The sequence below is a fragment of the Drosophila subobscura genome, chromosome U (genome assembly GCF_008121235.1).
Source record: "Drosophila subobscura isolate 14011-0131.10 chromosome U, UCBerk_Dsub_1.0, whole genome shotgun sequence".
Taxonomy (NCBI): Eukaryota; Metazoa; Arthropoda; class Insecta; order Diptera; family Drosophilidae; genus Drosophila; species Drosophila subobscura.
Window position 1 is genome coordinate 9,109,258 of NC_048534.1, and position 22,812 is coordinate 9,132,069.

The 22,812-nt window shown below is 42.0% G+C and overlaps 6 protein-coding genes across 6 annotated transcripts in view; 2 read left to right on the plus strand and 4 right to left on the minus strand.

The window, feature by feature from the left end:
* LOC117901059 overlaps nucleotides 1–13,027 on the minus strand; it is a 44,170-nt gene extending 31,143 nt beyond the window's left edge. Inside the window, 1 exon segment of the mRNA XM_034811670.1 lies at nucleotides 12,882–13,027. The gene's annotated coding sequence lies outside the window, so the exon portion shown is untranslated.
* On the plus strand, nucleotides 7,890–8,310 carry LOC117901064 (male-specific sperm protein Mst84Dc). Its single transcript, XM_034811676.1, has 2 exons — nucleotides 7,890–7,913; nucleotides 7,974–8,310. The coding sequence occupies exon 2, from the start codon at nucleotides 7,988–7,990 to the stop codon at nucleotides 8,171–8,173; it is 186 nt and encodes a 61-aa protein (XP_034667567.1). The 5' UTR covers nucleotides 7,890–7,913; nucleotides 7,974–7,987; the 3' UTR covers nucleotides 8,174–8,310.
* On the minus strand, nucleotides 8,465–8,963 carry LOC117901063. The gene is made up of 2 exons (XM_034811675.1): nucleotides 8,866–8,963; nucleotides 8,465–8,803 (listed from the first exon to the last, which is right to left on the minus strand). The coding sequence occupies exon 2, from the start codon at nucleotides 8,776–8,778 to the stop codon at nucleotides 8,536–8,538; it is 243 nt and encodes an 80-aa protein (XP_034667566.1). The 5' UTR covers nucleotides 8,779–8,803; nucleotides 8,866–8,963; the 3' UTR covers nucleotides 8,465–8,535.
* Nucleotides 8,928–9,351, minus strand: LOC117901065 (keratin-associated protein 17-1). Its single transcript, XM_034811677.1, has 2 exons — nucleotides 9,042–9,351; nucleotides 8,928–8,975 (listed from the first exon to the last, which is right to left on the minus strand). The coding sequence occupies exon 1, from the start codon at nucleotides 9,242–9,244 to the stop codon at nucleotides 9,062–9,064; it is 183 nt and encodes a 60-aa protein (XP_034667568.1). The 5' UTR covers nucleotides 9,245–9,351; the 3' UTR covers nucleotides 8,928–8,975; nucleotides 9,042–9,061.
* On the plus strand, nucleotides 10,081–10,776 carry LOC117901062 (male-specific sperm protein Mst84Db). Its single transcript, XM_034811674.1, has one exon. It carries the CDS (start codon nucleotides 10,319–10,321, stop codon nucleotides 10,640–10,642), a length of 324 nt encoding a protein of 107 aa, XP_034667565.1. The 5' UTR covers nucleotides 10,081–10,318; the 3' UTR covers nucleotides 10,643–10,776.
* Nucleotides 11,327–11,998, minus strand: LOC117901060. The gene is made up of 4 exons (XM_034811671.1): nucleotides 11,967–11,998; nucleotides 11,801–11,915; nucleotides 11,530–11,740; nucleotides 11,327–11,466 (listed from the first exon to the last, which is right to left on the minus strand). The coding sequence occupies exons 1-4, from the start codon at nucleotides 11,981–11,983 to the stop codon at nucleotides 11,351–11,353; spliced, it is 459 nt and encodes a 152-aa protein (XP_034667562.1). The 5' UTR covers nucleotides 11,984–11,998; the 3' UTR covers nucleotides 11,327–11,350.
* Nucleotides 13,028–22,812: the final 9,785 nt, after the last annotated feature.

A 22,812-nucleotide genomic window follows, 5' to 3' on the forward strand; every position in this document is an offset into this window, starting at 1 on the left:
TGGCATTAAAACGGCTACCAATGCCAAGCACTGAAAGAGATGGAAACATCGTGCCAGAAGGAGAGTTGGAGGAGGGACGTATGCCAGAGACGGAGACAGAAGCTGCAAGGAGCATTGGCCTCTCTCTCTCTCTCTCTTACTCTACATTTAAGGTAATGAGCACATACAAAATGCAATTAAAATCTTGTTGCCAAAAATGCAATTTTGCGTATCCCTTTTTATTTCGCTTACTCTATATGTGCACGTACAAATGTACATATGTTTCTACATTTAAATATACATACACATATTTTGACTTGGACTTTTGGGGCACAGCATGCAAAGCATTAATGCATTTTATGGGCCACTGCCGACAGCGAATGCTTTTAACGATGCTCTGGCACAACTATAAAATAAAAGAAGCAAAAAAGAAACCTGGAAATATCAAATACCAAAAGTAACTTACAATGTAAGCCAGGGGCAAGCGTTTCAAAGGGAAAGTGGTCGGTTTAGTACCATAAATAAGTATCAATTCCTTTTCTTATTAAAATCACTCCTAAGTTACTTTCTTCTTTCTTTAAATAAATGTATGAATAAGTCAGCACACATACTGAATAGCTGAAGGCAAACGTTGTCTTCAGTCTGCGGTAATCTTTCTTAGACTTCACCGCCTTCAGTGAAAGTTTTCCATTGAACCCGAACAGGAATACCATAGGATATGTATGTAAAATGTGAAACATTTGTCAACTGAATCAACGATTCTATTATGCCATTTGTAATGTATTGTAAAGAGGAGAAAAGGATTCCCACTGCCCTTCAGAAGATACATTTGTATCGTTTATGCCCTGCATCATTGGCATGGCCAGTTTACCATTTCGTCTCTGATTTCCATTCTATTTTCTATTTTGGTTTATTTTTCTTTTCTATTACTCTGCTCTACTGGATGCGGCTCATACCTTGTGGCTTCTCAATTGTTTGCATATTTTATTTAAACCTCAGTGCGGTGCCTGTGTCTCTGCCTGTGACTGGCAATCGAGTTGTAAACGAGAGCTCGTATGACATGCATTTTTGTGCCGATTTGCTTGCCTCGTTTTGTGGGTCAAGAGTGAAATCTTGTGTGTGCCATATACTCTAGTAGTACGTACGAGTATATATAAATATATATGCAAATGTGTGTCTGAATGCAACCACCAACTGCAATTACGACCGGATCAAAGAGTTCCCCTCGGACTACGACTGGCAGTAATGAGCAGGAAGCTACGGATGTTGACTTTCGGCCACCCAAGTGATTTGCTGAGATTTATTTTGCGGTAACTTTGATACACATTAAGCTTACAGCGATCTCTCATAAGTTTGAAAGGGAAATCCTCATCGATTGAGATATTTAAGTACCTCAATTAACGATTGAACCGGTCTGTCCACCGCTGACTTTCATTGAAATAAAGAGTGAACAGTTTTCTGTTTTTGTTCGGAGTGTTTAAAACTCTGCTGGATACTTTCTCGTTACTGGGAGAACTTTGAATATTTCCTTTTCAGTGCTTGCAGTTCACTTATTACCGAGTGTGTCCCTTGTAATCCGAGTGACATTCTTTCCTGATTCTGTACAAATTGACTCTCTATGCGAGCTCTCATTACCATTGATCAATCAGCCTTGCCATTCAATGTACACTTTTGCCTGCAAGCTCCACCGCCCCTGTTGCGACTCCACCGAGTTCCTGGCATTTACCTGGCATAGAAATTTTCCAGGAGCAGTAACATTGAAAACAGTTTTCAGTGTTCTCATGTCATCGTTGTCGTGCAGCTGCCAACCTTTCTTAGACCGCAAAAACTCATTACAGGTTCCACTCGTCTCCTCTCTCTTTCTTTGCTCTCTATCCCACTCTCCCTATCTCCCTCTCTCTCTCCACCTCTGAGTCTTTCTTTTCGTGTGCTGTCTCACTTGTTCGGTGCGTTTTTGCTATTTCGCAATTAAAACTTTCATTAAAGTAATTAAAATTGCAACAAAAGAAACAAAAATACAATCAAAATCTGCAAGGTCTGGCCCACCGTTGAAGGGCAGCTAGGTTTCGGGGGTTAGGGCTTTGGAAAACTGGTTGGAGAACTGTGTGGGTGAACTGTGTGGGATTTGACAGACACACAAAAATGCAGTTAAAATTGTACGAAGAACGGGGGAAACGGTGCCAGAAAACAAAGACAAAAGCAAAAGTGTGACAAATACAAACGAGAGTATAAATAAAACGGTGAAATGCTAAATGCAATTTCGTTGGCACGGGAGGGTAGAGCAAAGGGGATAATAAAATGTGGTAATTGTAAATAAGTGGAAAATGAGTGCCGCACAGTTTGATTGAGCGGCGTGGGGTTTAGCCAGGGAGAGGCGGGGGCGGGCGGTTCTATTGCATTTGGCGGGATAACATTTTAAATTCAAATTAAACGACTGGCAAAGCCACAAAAGGATTGACATGAAGTTAGTGCAACCCGGCCAGGAAAAACAGCAGAAACAACAACAACAGAAACCACTTGACTGAAGGCAACCACAGCTCTGCTCTGCTCTGTTCTCGTTGGCATCTGGCAGATGTCGTTGTTGTCCCAAATGTTGTTGCAGCTGCACTTTCCCCTCCATTGTTCTCTTTGAGCTTGACATTTGCATAGAAAATACCCCAGAGAAAAACCGAACTTGGAGCAACAAACAGAGGATAAACAAAGGAAAAAACCTCCCATTAATTTTGTAATTTTCAATTAATTTGTAAATAATTAGCAACTTTGTCGTACACTCAAAAACAAACTAAATTTAATTTTTATTATCTTTTATTGTCTTTTCTCTGAGGGAATATCTTCTCTGCGTTTGCGTTTGTATATGAAAGGGGGAAAGTTAAAGAATTGTATATAACAGCATGGCTGTTGAATGCTTACAGCATTAAAGTAAGGAATTAATTAAGGTACCAAGATCGGTAAAAACGGTGCTCAGTTAGCCAATGAAAATTATTTTGACCCGACGGTTTTTATTTACAATTTATAAACTCCGCTATTGTTCACCCCTTGAACCAATCAATCGGATCAATAATATAAGAATATGCCACTTGGGGATACTTAACTTAGAGCCTCTTTCCTCATGACTTCGGTCTCATATTATTGGTTCTGTTGAGTTATTCATGCCCAACGTAATTTGGATTCATATTTACATACATGCAAGCAGGAAACGCGAACAATAAATACGAGACATTTGATGCCCCAGCCAGCACATGTGCCGTGTCTTTGAGACGGAAATAAAAGATTTTACAAAACATTGCGCAGTCAATGCCCCAACCAGACCGTCTCTCCTGCGACTGGCAAACAACTTAGCCCCGCCGAGAACGCCCCAGAATCGTTTAAAGGCAACTTGACACCCCTGCAAATAAAATCTAAACTTCTTAAAGCAAACTCCCCCCCCCACCAAAGAAAGTGGTTCTGGGGCAGGGGTTGGGCCAGGGTCTGGGTCTGGGTCTGCGGCAGATGAAGCTAAAAACGAATACGAAAAGCAGTAAAAAAATGATAAACGCTTCAACTGATGACACATTCAGTTTCACACACGAACGACTTTCAATTTACATTTGATGTTTTATGTTTCGCAGCATTTACCAAACCCAAGACGAACAAAATGAATGAAGGAATGAATGAGCCAAGGAGGCAACAAGGAGAAAAAGAATCACTCATACGCACCCACGCACATGGGGGGACTGGCGCCGCCCGACGTTTGACGCCGCCTGGCAGAACGCACAGAAGGAAAAAAAAAAATAGCACGAGCAGAAATCCAGCAAAAACCCAACCGAGAGAAGAACTTACCAAAAAGCAGTGGCTCGAAGGAGCAGTCGTAGAAGCTCCAGCAGACGACGCCAGTGCCAAGTAGTCGACAAGGAGGGAAAAACGAACAAGAAGAATGGGCCAGGACGAAGAAAAGTTGTGTGTGTGCTGGAAGGTATGGGGAACGTTGTGCAAATAAACGAAAAATATTTTGTACTTCAAATAGAAAACGAAGACTGCAAAAAAATAACTTGAATGGCACAGACGATGTCTGGACTGTGGGGCACCCTCTACTCACACTTGCAGACATTTTGAAGCTGTTGGGATTCGATGATTCGAAAAGAATTATAAACTTTTATGTATATTATTTATTATTAAAACTTCAAGTGTCCTTATAGATTTCACAACGCCAAAGAGAAGATAAAGAACGGTCTTAAATGCTATAAAAATGGATGCAGAAATCCACACTCTGATCTATGACTACACGGTAGTCAAATTGGCAAAGAAGGAGCCGCATCAAAAGGAGTAATCTATGGAGGGAACGGAGGTTTGGCGTACGGAGTGGGGTGGAAATTTTGCAACACGCATAATTTTATACCCGAGTCAAAACTCGGGTTTCCCTACGGAATGTGCAGTGGGTGTCTGTGCGTGGGACTATCTGAGAGTATCTGGGAAATTGAGTAGCTGAGAGAGAGGGAAACTAAGGAGTGTTTGTGTGCGATTTGAGGAGCTGCTAAATCAGGCATTACTTTACCCACTGTAATAATTCGGTTGAGCCATGTCTACTACGGTTATATATGGGTTGTTGTTGAGCATTTTCTGGGAAGGATAGAAAATGGATACCTTTGCATGTTTTTCATGGAAAAAAATAAATACAAATATGAGCAAAGAAAGAAATGTTCAAGTAAAAATTGTTGAATTCTTTTCATTATTCTCACAACATTTTTCTTTGCTTATAAGTTTTCTAGAATACCCACTATAAAAAACAAACGCAGATACCCTAAGCAGAATTGCTTTCCCAAAAAGTTATAATAAGCATCACTCGAGGATATTTCTTACATATTGACATCTTCATCGTGTAAAGTTTTCAATGGTCACTTGTGAGCATTTCCCCAAAAACTGATGCTTGACAAGTTCCCTCTTTAGAGATCGGCCACAAAGCCACTCCAAAATGAGGACCACACAATGGGTGGCTCGCCCACGGGCCAAGACCACACTCAGCATGCGGTCAACAAAAAGAAGAAACGGCAGAAACAAAAGGCCACAAAAAGCAGTTGGGACACAAAAATTGCCCATAACGAGCACTTGACCAGAGAACGAATGCGAGAAGCCAAAGTTCAGAGAAATTTACTTCAGCTTTTCTACACCGTATCCATTTTCAATACACGTGCATATGTGTAACTTGTATCTGTAATATAAATATAAGTTTAAAATGCTTGAAGAAACACAACAAAAAAAATGCACTTAAAGACCCAACATTTGTCTCAATGAAGGCCGTGTCACATACATAAGTTACGTTACGTTCCGTTCCTTTTTTCTTCCTAATTTATACAGTTTACTGTGCGACATCCGTGGCTGTCCGTGGTCTCTGCGGTGCGCCAGCCGTGTCCTGGTCTGCCACTTGAAGCCATATAATTGCGCTTATCTCTTGGCGCACACTCAAGAGGCCCCGGCTCAATATGTTTTTGGAGTGAAATGAAGTGCCCATCGTGTCCACTTGTAAAAAGGCCAGGGCGAGTGAGCCAGGTTGGGAAGGACAGAGGGAGAGAAGATGGAGAGGTGCAAGCAGAAGTGGACTTCGAGCAGTGGAATGGAATCCCAGCAGCAATTTTTGTATTTGATTTAAAAGGAAATACCTTTTTTAGTTGAAGCCTCTCCACTTGCTTGTTTGCTTTGCTGTTTTTCTTTTTTCCTTCCGCTTTCTTTTTTTTGCTTTTCTGTGGTGACATTTTTATGTGCTGTGTGCGAGTGAGGGGTGTGAGGGAAAACTTTTTGGCATGCCACCAATGAGATTATCTTAAGTGGGGTGCCGTTTCTTATAGAGACAGAGAAGGGCGCACTCAATTGCAGTCTTCAAGTTTTGCTCCTTTTTTTGCTGTCCATAAATGACTTTTTCAATAGTTTTTAGCATGCCGGAGGTCTTGGGGCTCTTGTCTCTTTGGAAAGGGCTGTTTAGTCCAGTTGTTTGGCTAAATCGATGTGTATGTAGTGCTTTTTAAAGAAGTCGAATGAATAAATAATGCGGCATACAGAGGGGCAAACAGTTTAAGATTCATTGTCAACAAACGAGGAATAACATTATTTGGAAGAGCGCATTAAGAATAATTAATATTGTTTGCAGTGTATTCTTGGTTATTCACTACGAAATTGACTGCAGAGTTCGCTTTCGTTGTCTTCTTTGCACTTTACCGTTTGTTTTTGGTCACTGCTTATGCCATCGCTTTGCACGCACCGTCTTGTCCACTGTCTGACTCATAGCTGCGTTGTTGTCAGTGTAAGAGAGAGCGAGCGTAGGGAGAGCGATATTCAAGGCCAGATCAAAAGGGAGATGGTAACTAGAGATAATAAAGCGAGCGTGTTGCTCTGAAGATTGCATCAAGCTTCTTGGTTAGAGAGAGACAGAAAGAGAGATGCGTCGAGAGCGAGCTGCAAGCTAGAAAGTTACAAGTTGCAGACAAAGAGAGTCTGAAAGAAATGATTCTCGATGCTTTCAGTACTGTCGTTATACATATGTACATACATATGTTATATGGAATCTTGCCCAAGCAGTAGTTCTCTGGGGAATTCTGTTTATTGTACGTCATAGAAAATGGAGAGCAACGAGGGCGGGAACCCCGTTAATAATTCTACTTCGGCATTTTTATTAGATACAAAAGCATAATAATAACAAAAAGATACTAAATTATATTGACTACACAGAAAATTGTTACTTCGAACCGAAGAGATAATCATTAATTGAGCTTTGAATTTCTAAAATTTGTCCGCTTTAATTGCCATTAATTTAGCAAATTTATTTCTGTTTTTGATGCAAATTTACAATTAATTACCGCACACAGAAATCTATCAGTGCCATGTATTTCTTGAACGTAAATCTCTTTCATTTCTGACAATATGTAATTATCTAGATAAATGAGAATTTACCAAAAATGCTCGTCTTTTGCTATCGTTCCATGGCCTTAATTTACATTAACATTTTTCGTCTGCTAAAGACAAGTCTGCCATCTTTTTCACTTGTGTACATTCATCTCTGTCTCTTTTAAAAACACCCCACACAACCCCTCCTTGTCTTGCTATCGCCTTGAATGCATCTTTTGAAAGCCTCAAGTGTGAACACACATTATAATAAACGCCTCAATTGTTGTGCAGCCATCTGTGTAATTTATGTTTAGCTAATGTTCAGGGATCGATGAGCTTGTCAGCTTTTGTGAATCACAGCACCCACACAGACACGCAGCGGTCTCACATACGTACGTACACATATCCTGTCCCGCATCCACCTCATGGACCTCCCTCAAACCGAAGGAAGCTGGAAAATGACGTTAAGGTTGCTTCGTTGAGTCTAATAGACTTTCATGTCTGCCTCGAACTCGACATCGACATCGACTTTTCCCCCAGTTTAGAGCAGGTCCTACGAAAATCCTTTGGCATCCACTTCACCCTTCCTCGCCCATTTTACTGGTGTCCCCCCCACACTCTCAGTACTTATTTTTCTCCCTTTTTTTTTAGACATGTTTCAATGATTTCTTATTTTTGCCAGAGGGCTGAAACTGTTGCGCTGCTGTTTTGTCGCTAGAGAAATTCAATTTTTTTTATTTGTCGGTCGCTCCGATGTTAAATCATTGATGTGTGAAATTTCTACTCCGCCAGGAACTGAGAACCAGCAACAACAACAACATCTTGACTTTGATCGATTTTCAAGGCAGATTCCCCAACTTTTTCCGATACTCTTTTTGTTTTTTAAATTTTCCACATCAAGAGTGCCTCGAGTTGGAAGCCCATAAACATAAGCTGTGTTTCGAGCATTCTCATTACAGTTTAGTCTCTCGTGTTGTACACATCTCCTGAAATTTTCGTCTATAATATAAAAGCAAAAAAAAAATTCTTTGCTCCCAAAAACTTAAGAATTATTTCGAAAAACTTCCAGCAAACGGCAAATTGTAAATTTTTGTAATTATCAAAATTATTCTGGCACCAGCTAATCGTTTTCTTTTTTTAAGTTTCCTCTTGAAAGATGTGTAATACTGCCTGTGGTTCGGTGTCGTATGCCCTGGCCTACGGTCCAGTGGGTCCCGCCCTGCCCGCAATGAACTACAGCAACTGCTGTTGTGGCCCCTGCCCACCCTGCGGGCCCTGGACCTGTCCGCCCAACCGCTGCTGTGGCTGCGGCGAGTATGGATGCTTTGGACCCTACTACTAAGGAGAAGACTCGAAGCGTTGCAGAAGGATTCTCGGAGCAAAACGAAGTGGAAATACCTCGCGGAATTAGAGGAGCAAAGATTTGTTTTCTTGCTTTTATACAGCTGTCTATACAATAAATTATAATGTATTGAAAATATCTCGATTTTGATTGTCTTCTTTCTTAGAAGATATCTGCAAATAGATAATGGATCTGCAAATAGATGCAAAAATTTACCACAAAGAATTGCAGAAATTCTGTGACTCTCATGCCCATGAGCCCAGATAACTCTTCCCAAATAAAGAACCGTTCAAATTGTACTCTGAATTTTATTTGCTCATAATTAAGCTATGAATATGTAAATCTATTTTGTCTTGAGTCCCTCAGTTGCATTCGGATACTTTAGAAATCCCGGCCGGTCCTCCGTGCTCCGGTGGGCAGGGTGGCGCTATGTTGTGTGGCACATAGCAGTTGTTGGAGTTCTGGCGAGTGGTGTCCCGCACCCAACACTTGTCGCAGGGTCCGCAAGGTGTGGGCACAAAGTCTCTGCCGGTGAAGCGCAGAGTGGACAGAGGAGGATTGTTGCATGCCAGATTGTACGAGGCACAGGCCCACCCGCCACACATCTTGGCTATGAGGTTGCGCACAGAACTAGGCAAGGAAACTTCCGGTTGAGAATATATTTTTGACGGAAAACTTAAAAAAAAACTCACCAGGTAAAGAACGTTTGATGTTGCGATGACAACGACTGGACTCAGACTGCCTGTTTCAGCCTAGGTCCCAACGTCATAGTGTGTCGGGTGGCAGAATACATATTCAAAGCCTACAGGATGATGGGAGAAACCGAATAAGGCTGACCCCCACAACCTCTCTGATGTTAATTACTTATCACTCGATTCTAGGCAAGCTCTACCAGCAGCAACCGCCTCCACAGTACCCACCGCCACAGCACCCACCGCCACAACAGGACGAACAATTGTCACAGGCACCGCAAGGCGTTGGGGTGAGGCATCGTCCCGTGTAGCGCATTGTCGACAACGGACCATTGCAGCAGGCCATGCCGTAGGAACAACAAGCCCAGCCACCGCACATCTTGGAGCTTTTTTTTCTCCTGTATTTTTTTCGGTTACCGCCGGGGAGCTAGCACAAAATCGAGAACTTCGGTCTAACTAGGTCTGAGTTGGGAAACGAACTGAAGTGGGGACAGAGAGCAGTCCAAGCTCTCAGTTGGACAGCTGTTGACAGTCTGGTCGACGCCGACCTTTTGGGGTCGAAGAACGTTTCGTTAGTCTGTCCAAAAGTGGAACGAAGTTGGCGGACAGAGGATTAATGTGGCAGTCAAGAAAAAAACTCAGAGCAAGTGCGATATACATGGGAGCAAATCAAGCTGTGTATCTCCCATTTGAAGTGCACTACTGTGCCACACGTTTACTCTATTAATCAATTTTCATTTGTTCATTTAACCCATGCATCTTCCTCTCCGAAACTCTCGTGTGTTACCCACTGTTTGGCATGCAAATGTCCCTCTCTCCCACTCAAATAACGAACCGTTAACAACGCTTTTTTTTCTCGTACTCTTATCTGCCACACACTCAGCTCTAGTCCCTGTCCGGCCAACCTCAGACAATCAATTACATTAGCCACAGTGACCGAATGCCAGTCATGGGAGCTGCATGGGAGGACCAGGCGACAGGGGCACTAAAACCAGAGTACTCGACCAGACCATGCCACGCATCGTCTGCTGCAAATATTCCTACAACTGAGGTGCAGTGGCCTCGTGTGGTTTTGGTTAAGATATTCATATCCTGCATAAACCAAGAATGGGACCACAGGGTAAATGGAATTTTAAATGAAATGTAATTGTTAAGCGCTGGCTGGAAATTGTGATTCGGACTGCTCTCGAGAATGCTTTGCTTTTGTTCTCATTTCCATTGACAACAACAACCTATTGGAAAACGTATTGACAAATTTTGGAGCGGATTTTGCAAAAGCGAAGCGAAGAAAACGTGCTTTATCTGCCACATTTGCGGCATTGAGATTGGATCGAAATCCTTCCAAATAGCCCGGCATATTTAGCACATTTTTTGCGCCAAGTCTTTTGCAAACGAGCGAGCAACAGGTTGCCAGAGGTCCTTCTATTAGTCACGGAAAAGGTCAACATTTGAGATGAGCTGTCGGCCGCCTCAATGCCGTGCACCGAGCAAGCCCTGCAGCAGCGGACCCTGCGGAGGATGCAAGCCCTGTGAAGGATGTGGACCCTGCGGAGGCTGCGGACCATGTGGACCCTGTGGCGGCTGTTGCTGTTGCCAGCAGCCGTGTGCCGTGATCTCGTACGAGCTGACCAGCGGTCCGGTCGGACCCGTTCTCCCCTGCATGCAGTGCCTCTGCTGCAACGGCGGCTGCACCTGCAGCTGTGCCCCGCCCTTCTATTATGTGCCCAACAGGTGCGGCTGCTGCTACGAGTGGGGCTGTTTTGGGCCCTTCTACTAGCCATGGCAGAGGTGACAACTCAATGCCGGCTGCCCCGCCCGCCCACTCGTCACGGTTGTCCTGGCTGTTGTTGCACTTTTGATGAAACTTTTCATATTTTTGACTGCAATAAATTCACGTGTCACACAGAGATGCGGAGATGCTCTTTTTTTCTGCGCGCCGTTCTTTTGTCGCCTGACAGCCTAACAAATGGCTTGCTTCCATTTTCAGGGATGTCAAAGTTTCCGCCCTGAAAATCATTTAACATTCGAACTTCAGTTAGCCAGCGAACCAACAGAAAAAGTACACATGGAAGTACATAAAAAACTTTTCGTTGGTTCTTTGGATAAAAAAGCAATACAAAAAATCTGAAAATGGCTTGTTTTGGTTTTGCGTAGGAAAAGACTAGAAAAAACAGTTTAAAAAACAAAACAAAATACGTGTGAGAATATTCCAATCTATCTGGTTACGAGGAGTCCCTATACATGTAGGTCATAGGTTTTAGGGTGTATATATTTTTAGATAGAGAGTTGAAGGCGACAAGTCAATTGCACATTTTTTGAAACGCTCTAGAAACGCGTAACGAAATACTCACAATTTTTGCCACTTGCTTTTGGTCACATTATTCCATTCAAATTGTAATGCAATTGCTTTCTTTTATATATTTATATTATAACTCAACAAATCACGAAGACCACAAAAGCTGTTAAGTTTTATTACCATTTATTTTTAATGACATCCTTTCAACCACTTCCTTTTCAGACCATGTTCCACGTGAATCTTTCTTATTTTTTCAATGGTGGACTTTGCAGGATGTTTCTTTGTTGAGTATGTCTGAACCAAATCTGAGCGAAATTTGTTAAGCAATTATATAACTCTTAACAGGACATCTGTCACTGCCTACTTACAATAATGATTGTCATCTTTTTGTTCCGAAGAAGTTCCATCTAAGCAAATCAAATGAACTGCAAATGTGTTATTGTCAGTGCCCAGAAAAACACTTTGATGGGTGACTATGGGTATATCTGGTGGAAAATCATCCTGAAAGCATCTAAATGGTTTCATTTTTTGATGTGCCATCCATCTGGTAATGATCCACATCTCGCTGCCTAGCTGGGGCTATTCAAAATCTAGAGAATGTATTCGGCTTGGGGTGTTGTATGTACATATGAAACTTACGGCTGGAACTGTCTTATTGATTCGTGCACATCCCTTGCCCCTTTCCATAAAGGGAAATTCATGTTTCAGTTGATTTGACAAACTGCTTCCACACACAAATACGAGAGCTAATATACTGAATTGTATTTTAGAATAACTTTGTTCAAAATATTTATAGAAAACTTACAGAAAAGCTTGGCACATTTTGCTGTCTCGAGAGACTCGAATTGAATGAGTCCGATGGAGTAAAGCGTGTCAGAGTGTGACTAATGATTTTAACTTCAGCTTGTCTAATAAGATTACCAATTAAACTCTTTCTTCGTTAGTAGCTGCCATTTCCTCAACGGCAATGACTGCATTACTAATTTTAGCTCTGCTAATTCTACTTCAGTTGGGTAATTTTATGTTAAAAATATAAATACGTTGCTCACAATTTTCGGATATTAATTTTAATTCCAGCTTCTGGCCTCTACGAATGCAATGAATGTTTTTGCTTTATGCCATTGACTCCTTCGGCTTCCAATAGCACAAACTGTCACAATTATGATGCGAAAAAGCCAAAGTTTTATTTTGGCAATGGCAAATGTTTGACTCTACAACCGGGAGACAAATGCTATCCGAAGGTGTACTCAAGTCACGGAGAGTGTGAAAAGTTTTGTGCCAGATTCTTTAAATTGACTAAGGAATGGGCACAGTTGCCAATACTGGATTAAGTAATAAATGTAAGCGAATACTTGAAGAGTAAAAATGAAAGAAAGTTTCGTTTGCCCAAATTTCAATCCATGGTGGATATAAAAAAACTCTTTTTACTTGCAGACACTGAACATATCCAGAAAGAATTATACATCCATTAATCTGAATATTTCCTTACAAATACACTGTTTTTTGAGTTCAGAAATTCGACTTTCATTAACTAAATGCTTAGGTTATAATTAATAATTATTTAACTGTTATTAATTCATAGTTTTTCTCAAACGAATCAGATACTTTCATAACACTTCACTCAGCATCACGTTACCTCTTTTAGCCGCAAACTTTCAACTATTTTCTTGTAAAGGAAACCAAAACTCAGACAAGCCGAATTTGCAGGATCACAACTTACCTTTGGGGCATGGACCAGCAGCACGGCAAATGTTATGACTGCCAAGGGTTTGTTGTTTCTGTTACGGTTTCTGTTGGTTTTCTTGTTGGTTGTGATTGTTGTAGTCTGAGCAATAAATTAGCTAATTTTAGCACGTTACAGGGATTCCCGCACTACTTGGCCCGCACACAGTCACGAACACTGGCACTGGCACACTGGCACTGGCACACACACAGAGTGGAAAGGAAACGTCAGGGGATTGTCGGTACAGACCAGAAAAATTTCCCGCACCGCTCCGAGTGGCTTGACCTATGTCAGGCGCCTCCCGGCTAATGTTGTTGCTGTTTGTGTTGCCTTTGTTGCTGCTCTCCTTGTATGAGTATTTTGTGGATTCTGCACATTTTTTCACATATTTTTCATAATTTTACGCGAGTACGGGAACTGGGTGGGAAAAGTGTGTAAAATAAAACTTTTGTAAAACGAAAAGTTTGTCCTGTTTCGGCTTCAGCTTCAGCTTCTGTGTTCTCTGTTCTCTGTTCAGTGTTTTGTGTTCTGCTGTTTGGTTTGTTCTGTGTTTTTGTTCGGTATTTTTCGGGTTTGTTTTGTTTGTTTGCACTCAAGCACTCAAATCTCTGGTGAAATATTAATTTTCACAAATTCTGACACTTTTTACGTTTTCAGCCGGCCGTTGCAGTCGCAGTCGTTGTCGCAGTTGTGTGTTTTGTTTGCTGTTCGTATTTAGATTGCGAACTTTTTTCTGGATTGCTAATTCATTTGGTTTACTTTGTTTTCTGCTGCTCGTATTATTTACTTTGCTGTTGCTCGTCGCTTAATTTATTTACTCGTTGGCCGTCGTCACCGTCACTACCGTCCTCGTGGGCCTTGTCTCCGCCAGGGAGCCGTTGTTGTCGTAGTCGTCCTGGTCCTGCTCCTGATACTGGTCGTGTTCGTAGTCCTCGTGAGCGGCAGCAGCACAGCGAACCAAACGATTTGACATTATCAACGTAACTGAAGCATCAGCGGCAGGAAGCTGTCGGCCCTAACCGGAGTCCCAGCAGCAGCAGCAGCAGGCGTACAACGAAGATGTAGCCGGCAGCAGGGGGCCACAGACTCGAAAGCATTCGGCTGTCATCGGGTGAGCAGCCAGCGAGAGGCCACTCGCCACTTGACGAAACTCGAGCCGAAGTGTTGCTGTTTGCCATTGAGGGAGAGCAAGAGTCAGCCAGCACGGCAAAGCAGCTGACTGAGAGTCAACGGTAAAAGCTCTCCGTTTCGAACTGTTAAATAGCAAAAGGGAAATTAAGAGTTAACAGAGGGCAGAATATAGAAATGTAAACAAGCTTGAGAAAGGTTTAACAGCGCTGTTAAAAATAAGGAAGTACTTTTACTTTTCAGAACGTGCCACTGGAGATGTAGAAAAGTTGAATTGTGGGTAAAACAAGCCACAAAGAAACATAATTTAATGGACATGGGATAAAGTGGTTAACATGTAACGGAAGTAATGCACAACATACAAAATGGAAACCATATTGACAAGAATAAACAGGATGAGAGTGTGGACAAAGGCAGCGGGTGAGGCATGGAGCAATATGCAAGAAAACACAACAAATGCATACGAGCCAGCAAACATGACAAGCGGCAAAACAAAACAAAATAGAACAAAACAGAGAATGGAGAAAGGATACATGTGCACCAGGGTTGAGAAGGAGAAGGAGTGACAGGGAGCAGAGAGCGAAAGAGATGGATAGTTTGTGGTATGTGGAAAAGGATAGCTCTGGCTAGACAATAACTCTAAAATGTAAATATTAATATTGTCATAATAATAGACAGAACAACTTGCATGCAGACCTCAGTGTGTGTGTGCGTGTGTGTGTGTGTGCGTGTGTGTGTGTGTGTGTGTCCTTAAAGGACAACTCAATGATGATGATATGCCACAAAAGTGCCCTTAAGCTGGCAAACGATAGAAGCGTGGTACGAAATGGAAACGAACAGCAGCGGCAGAAGCTACACAAGCGACAGAAGCAGCAGCAGCAGCAATACAAAATGTCAGCTCATTTCCGGTTGCTTAATTTGAAATCGTTGTGCCAAAAATTACAAATGAGCTGACAATGGGACACCAAAGAAACCAAACAAGCGAAAAATAACAGGACACGGAATGGGTGCTAAAGTAGCGACATCCAGACAACCCATCCCTACACAGGCAGACAGCCAGAGAGGGATCGAAGCAGAGTGAGTGAGTGGTGGGGATACACAGATAGGGGTAGAGAGAGAGACAGAGAGAGAGAGAGAGAGGGGACTGACTGGGAACAATAAGCACAAAATAGCAGCGTCTAATACGCAAAATAAACGAGAACTGGCCACAGCATGACAGCCAGGATAACACTGGCCAGATGGGTGCAGTCCTGTAGTCCTGTAGTACATTGCCACCACTGACACACCCACGCGAACTCCATCCTCATCCTCATCCTCATCCTCGTTCCCCCAACTCTGTTGTTTTACAATTTAACGCACATCCTAACAAGGCAACGCCCCATAGTTTAATTTTCGTCTCTCTGCCTCTGTCTCTGTCTCTTTGTGTGCGATTTTGTATGTATGGGATACTTGCCTCTCTTTCTACATATCGGTTCCTCTCTCTCTCTCTCTCTCTCTCTTTTGCTCTGTTGGTGGCACTCTAATCTAATGATGACAAGCGTCACCCAACTGCCCCCCCCCACTGCAACCCCGTCGGTTGCACTCAACCCATACTTTTGCCTGGCTTTTGGCTACCATTCCTTTATTGCGTGTACGCCACGCTGTCCGGAGAGAGAGAGTTCAGTGTGGGACCCTGCCACAGACGAAGCCACAATGTGTCGAAAATGTTATGTGTCCATCGTTGTTCACCTTTTGGTCGTGTGCTGCCGATAAAATGTACGCGAAAAAGTTGTTTCTTTTTTCGCAGTTTCATCTATAAGTAAATATAAATTTCCATTCACTCTATAATTATAATTTGCACACTTGAAGCATTCGTACAGCTGTCGATGCATTGTCGATGCAACTCTCACAATATTAATAATTTTGATATCCTCTTCCGAATGACTATTGTCTACCTATGGCACAGTTTATCAAACGCTTCGAGTTACTCGTGCATAATTATTTTCGTGGAATATTCTTTGTGTACATCACTCCGGTAACCGTACTTATCCGGCTGCTCCTTCCGCTCACAGCTTAGCACCTGGCATAGCGCTTTTCCAGAAACTTAATTAACGTTCATCAACTAATTGCCTAATTTATGCAAGTCAAATAAATGTCATGTCAACATATAATTAGTTATGGCCCCAGAAAATGCGCTAAGCAAATGTGACTCGCTCGGAAATTGTGTACGAGTGTGCCGAAAATTTACTAATTTATGCATGATTTAAATTCAGTTTGGCAGGCATATTTAGTGGGGTCGGGCAGGGCTAATTAAACTAGGAGAAATGCTGAAATATTCAAGAAAAAAGTCCGCAAACAACGAGGAGTGAAAGATGAAAGAAAACTATGGCCCTGCAAAGACTCTGCTGCCGTCCTTGGAGACAGGTCCCTGGCTCGTGCAGAGTGCGGCTGTGACTCTGGGAGTTGTCCCTTTCTTGGCGATACTTTGGCTGCACTCTTGAGGTCATCTTGCCAGACCCACTGGGACGAGGCTTAGCCTTGTCAGTTGCCACTGCTGTTGGCCAGCATAATTTTGTTATTGTTTTTGCATTGCATTACAGGCAACCGAGGAGCAGAGCAGGACTAGAGCAGAGGGAGCAGCCTTGCTGCTGCTGCTGCTGCTTCTTAATCTATTGGATTAGCGAAAATTCAATTAAGTCCTGTCCAAGGCTCATCCGCCCGACTCCCAGCCCCAGCACCAACTCAATTAAACTGTGTGCACTGTGCACCGTGGCAGGGTCGATCTAAAACTTGAACTCTGACATTTCGATTCGTAAATGTTCCATGTGCTATTGAGTGCAATTACTTTTGCAGAAAACATTCGCGGGTCTCATACAATATTTGTTTAGCGGACTAAACCAAATATCGCTCCACTAAATCCACGTCACAATCCCGCTATAACATAATAAATAAACCCATGCCAACAAATCCAAATCATGCCACCCGCTTCGGATCCAAGCAAAGGATGCACAAAAACTCCGGGGGGTTTTGGGTTCATAAAAAATGGCTGCAAATTTCCAACCGAGTGCAAACATTGTTCTAAAGCAAATATTTACAACACTTTAAATACACACGCACACACATACGTATATGGCAGCCATAAAATCCGAACACCAACGGCCATGGAGCAAAACACCAGCAACAAAAAAAATCTATCAGTGAATGATTGAAAAAACTTTGTATTCAGCCTCTATCCCACACACACGGAAAGACAAAACAAGCAAATCGAAAGTGTGATAAGAGATTAGAAAATCCCCAGTCGAAATTCTTTCTACTCTTTTTAGAAGCATTCATCCAGCCAGCTAAATATTGGATATTTTTATATTACATGTATGAATATTGGAATAAGTTTTCCATTAAACATTTTAATTATTTGATGTTAATAAAAATTCTATTAATATTTTGTAGACCTGCTGATAGATTGAATATTTTAAATGAATTTAAGAATACAAGAATGCTTTTATGGGAAGAGAGTATTAAGATCAACACGACGTTGAAACCTAAATAACCAAGAAACCATTTAATGGCCAAAGGTTATAGGAGTTTAGAAAGTATAGTGAGGCCAAATCCCACAGCCCTGACAAGCGTTGACATGCATAAATTGTTATTGGGCTGCTCCTCCACTTACAGTCAAAGCAGTCGAAAAACCGAACATAAACGAGAAGGGACGTGTGCGACGCTTTTTACGCGTCACAACTTTTATAACCGGTACTCAGTAAAACAACTTTTTTCAACGCTTTTTTCAAATTTTAAACTTTATATTTTACATTTTTTTATACATCTTTCATCAACATCTACATCACTTTTCACGCCAACACGCTCCTTTAAGCTCGCCCCCCTCCCCTAGAGCCGCACACTGCAGAGGCACGGCAGAGGCGGAGGCGGCACACTGCGCGAAGCAGAGTGTGAATGAGAGAATGGGCAAAAAACAAATAAAAGCTGCGGGACGGGGTGGGTTTAGCCACTGGAAATTAACTTCTTCACTCTGCCTATAATAATGATCCCAATTCGGTGATCTGATAGATATGGTCATTCTCCACGGAATGGCGTTTATATATACTTTACGGGGTCGGAAACGTTTCGTTATTCCCCAAAAATACAATATACCCTATTTACTATTCGAGTACCGGCTATAAAAATTTAACCACACAATTTTTAATTTTGAAGAAAACAACTTTCGAATTCAGATAAAATTTAATGTGGAAAATATCATTCCTTTTCTTTATGGAGCTATTTCCGCTGTAACTTATATTCTGTCATTTTTTACTCATCATGAACCAAGGGTTAGAGGCCATATTTTAAGTATCCTAATCTCTAGCAATCCACTTCACTCTTGGCCACAGAATTCGCTTTCATTTGCTAAGCCCAACTCCATCAACTTTCATTTTCTTGGTTTCTCTGCTTGTCTCTGCGGGTTGGGTGGTCCTTTGTCCTTTTAACAAAATAAGTCATAAATATATTTCGCTGATTTCATATTTTTCCACAAGGTTGCGAAAATAACTTGCATAATGTACAAACGTGGGGGCCAGCAAAACACAAAACGGACTTAAGCAAAGGACAAAGGAAATCCCAACAGAACTGGGAATGGGTAAGGCCAAAAGAAGGACAGAGAGCGAAAGTAATTCATAAAGAATGGAAAAGAAGAGAAAGGCTTACTATTCGCCTGGATATTTAAGTAGATTTGCCTGTTGTCTTTCAACTGTTTCACCGTCCACCCACCCGGTCGCGAGCATGGGCCAGGGCTCGGCAGTGGTCTCGGGCGAGGGCTCGGGCTTTCTTTCATATTTTATCATTCCTTTCTCCCTTTTGATTCCTTTTTCTGGTTGGCATGTTTTCGCGCTTCCCTTTTTATTCCCACGCTTTTGTACTTATAATTTCTCACGTTTTCCTGCAAATGCAGCACAAAAATTCTCGCAGTAACTTTTAATTTCATGCCATTTAATTCGTTGAAAGCGGAACACGGAAAAAGAACCAAAAAAATTGGCAGCTGAAGCCATGCCACAGAAGCAAAAGAAGACTGCAATTACTTTTGTGTGTGTGTGTGTGTGTTTGTGTGTGAGTATCTCTGGGAGTGGAAGGCGAAAAGGAATTTGCCACAGGACACGCTTTATAACAAAAGTTGTTTCCTTTTTCCATTTTGCTCCTTTCTTTCGTCTTGTGTGCGCGCCACAAAAAGGGACTACCAGGCGGGAATAACTCCTTGAGAAAGCGAGACTACCAGCTTCTTGAACAATTTTCCGTATTTTTACACGGCTTACATTTCGCGGCAAGTGACAAATGACAAAGTAATGTGTATGAAAATGATCTGTGGTCGCGTCATCATCCAAGCGTAAGTAAAGTTTCACAGTTTCTGTAAATTTTTTTGTGACTTTTATTATATATTTTATAATAAAACGAGAAGGGACGTGTGAGACGCTTCTTACGCGTCACAACTTTTATACCCGGCACTCAGTACTACATCTGCACTTTAGCGGTTATTTGTCAAATTTTACATTTTTTCTTCATCTGTCATCTACATCAACAACACTGCTCACGCCAACACGCTCCTTTAGCTCGCCACCCTCCCCTATAGACACACACTGCAGAGTTTAGGCAGAGGCAGAGGCAGAGGCAGCGGCAGAGGCAGAGGCAGCGGCAGAGATGTGTCAGGGGCAGAGGCCATAAACAGCGCGAAACAGAGTGTGAATGCTGCGGGACGGGGTGGGTTTGGCCACTGAAAATTAATTTCTCCATTGTGGCTATAATAATGATCCAATCGGATCCCATTTTGGTGATCTGATAGATATGGTCATTCCCTACGGAATGGCGTTTTTTGTTAAGGAGGCGGGGCTCATTTTTGAAATACACTTATAACAGTGTGAGCATACAGAAGGCTGGATGCAACATTTAGTGGCTCTAGCTTTTATGGTCTCTGAGATCAAGGCGCTCAACAATACGGACGGACGGACAGACAGACATGGTTCAATCGACGCGGCTATTGCTGCTGATCAAGACTATATGTATATACTTTATGGGATCGGAAACGTGTCCTTCGTTACATATGTATATCCACTTTGTGCACAAATACAAAATACCCTATTCACTCTTCGAGTACCGGGTATAAAAATTATGCAAGGAGAGAAAAACTGCCTTTGCGTGCACCCACACTCACTTATCGAGAGGTGCAAGTGTAAGGAGAATTGTTTTGGTTCATTTCGAGAGCGTAAAGCCATAGGGTACGGCAATAAACAAAACAAAAATAAGTAAAGGAAAAAATGATCGTCACTGAGAAAAAAATATACGAGCATTTGCGAAAACAAAGTATAAACTGTAAAGCAAACATAAAACATCAATTTTCACTTGCCTTTTACATTCTTCTTTTCCTCATTGCGCTTCTTCTTTTCGCATGTGCCGTGAAGCACTTATTGTCCTCTTTACACACATGCATACGTAACCCGCGCGACGATACGACGAAACGAACGAAACGAAATAAATGTAACGGGATCGAGCGAGAGATTCTAATAAGAGCACAGATTTTGGGCACATTAATTTAGGGTGAGGCATTGGGACGGATGTTCGTACGCACACACTCAACGAGAGAGTCAGACTTGCACGAATTGGGTTGCCTCACCCTATTAGGGTACACTTGAAATGAGAGCGCTGACACTCGCTCTTCTCTTTGCTTTTGCGCCTCTTCTTTTTTTTCTTGCGCTTTTATATGACTGCACGGTAAAGGGAGGGGACAACTTCACGCCTTTTTTGGCACATTTTCACACACACACATTGCAAGCCCTTGGTGCAAATTTAGAACATTTTAGCTCTTTGTACGCATGTATGTACATACATTTGTTCGTTCGAAAAAAAAACACATTTAACACTTCACTTTCACATATTGCCGCATATTTCCAACGCCGATCTGCTTTTAGCCTTGTTGTGCTCCTCCGCAATTGATCTCGCATTTTTTGCCCATTAAATGCTCAACCATTTCACCATATTTCACTAACACACACTTCACTTTCACATATTTCACAATTGATCTCGCATTTTTTGTCCACAAAATGTTCAAACATTTCACCATATTTCACTGCACTTCACTAACACACACTTCACTTTCACATATTGTCGTAGATTTCGCATATGATCTCGCATTTTTTGTCCACAAAATGTTCAACCATTGCACCACATTTTATTTCAATTCACTAACACACACTTCATTTTCACATATTGCCGCATATTTCCATCGACGATCTGCTTCTAGCCTCGCTGCTGTGCTCCTCCGCAAATGATCTTGATTTTTTATTGATTTCACTAACACACACTTGTTGTTGTACACTGCACAAACTGCACGATACTTTTTCCCGTTTAGTTTCCCGAATTTTCCCTTAATTTCCCGATTTTACCCGATTTTTCGATTTTTCGCGGACCGAATCCGTACCGGACCGAACGCGCTGACAAATTTTAACTACTGAGTAGGGATGAGGAAGCTGCAAAAAAAGTAAACTGCGTAGGTGTTGGTGGCTTGGGCCGCGCTCCCCTACTCTCAAATCGAATGCACATACATTGTGACGTGCACTTGGGCCTACTGCTCTCTGGGTTTTGAGCTAGCCGACCAGACCAGATCAGTGTAGGGTGAATCTACGTTTTGCATGGGATTTGCGCTCTCTTTACATTTAGCTAATGAGGAAGTGAAGAGGAGAAAGAATAAGAAAACATTGAGAGCGAGAGAGCATAGTAACGGCGAAAGATTGCGAGACTGAGCTGTCGTTCTTTTGCCTTGTATGAGTGAATAGGAGATACACTTGGATTCTTGGTGTTGGTGGATTATGAGTCGCTCTCCTACTTTTGACTCGGAAATTGTAAAGGGAGTTACATTTAAGATTTGTTATACAGAAACCATCATAATGCGCCGTTTCTTCTTTTTTGCAAATCGAATGCACAGAGCAGTCGAATGTATAGAGCAGTTTGACCTTCCGTCTCTGGAATTTGGTGCAAGCCGAAACTCTCTTTGCTTTTGACTAATTGTCAGTAAAAGGGGAGAGAAGAAGAAGATGCGCTGCTGGAGTGCAGGCTTGAATCAAAATGAAATAAATCGTCCCGGAAAAGATTTCTTTCACGTGATCTCGTTCGGAAAATGCTTAGAAAAATGTGGAAATTTTGAATAGAGTTACATTTAAGATTTGTTATACAGAAGCCATCATAATGCGCCGTTTCTTCTTTTGGTTGTTTCTGGTTTTCGTGTGAGAGCGAGAGAGCATAGTAACGGCGAAACAATGCGAGACTGAACTCTGGCGTTCTTCTTGCCTTGTATGAGTGAATAGGAAAGACAATTGGATTCTTGGTGTTGGTGGCTGTTGGCTCGCTCTCCTACTTTTGACTCGGAAATTGTAAAGGGAGTTACATTTAAGATTTGTTATACAGAAACCATCATAATGCGCCGTTTCTTCTTTTTGCTTTTCTCTGGTTTTCGTGTGAGAGTGAGATAGCAAAGTAACTGTAAAAAACAACACAAGACTGAGCTCTCTCGTTCTTCTTTCCTTATATGAGTGAATAGGAAAGACAATTGGATTCTTGGTGTTGGTGGATTATGACTCGCTCTCCTACTTGCAAATCGGATGTACATTTATTGTGTCTAGCACTTTGATTATCGGTCTCTGGAATTGTCAGTAAAAAGGGGGGTGATGAAGAAGATGCGCTGCTGGGTTTAGCTACTGCAAATTAATCATTCTGGCTATAATAATGGTCCAATCGGATCCCAATTGGTGATCTGATAGATATGGTCATTCCCTACGGAATGGCGTTTTTA

Excerpts from the sequence above, each read along its gene's own strand:
- LOC117901064 (XM_034811676.1), top strand. The coding sequence starts at position 7,988 with ATGTGTAATACTGCCTGTGGTTCGGTGTCGTATGCCCTGGCCTACGGT.
- LOC117901063 (XM_034811675.1), bottom strand. The coding sequence starts at position 8,778 with ATGTGTGGCGGGTGGGCCTGTGCCTCGTACAATCTGGCATGCAACAAT.
- LOC117901065 (XM_034811677.1), bottom strand. The coding sequence starts at position 9,244 with ATGTGCGGTGGCTGGGCTTGTTGTTCCTACGGCATGGCCTGCTGCAAT.
- LOC117901062 (XM_034811674.1), top strand. The coding sequence starts at position 10,319 with ATGAGCTGTCGGCCGCCTCAATGCCGTGCACCGAGCAAGCCCTGCAGC.
- LOC117901060 (XM_034811671.1), bottom strand. Across the intron at positions 11,741-11,800 it reads TCAATAAGACAGTTCCAGCC|CCCCAGCTAGGCAGCGAGAT; the intron begins GTAAGTTTCATA and ends GATTTTGAATAG. Across the intron at positions 11,467-11,529 it reads AAAAGATGACAATCATTATT|ATTTGGTTCAGACATACTCA; the intron begins GTAAGTAGGCAG and ends AATTTCGCTCAG.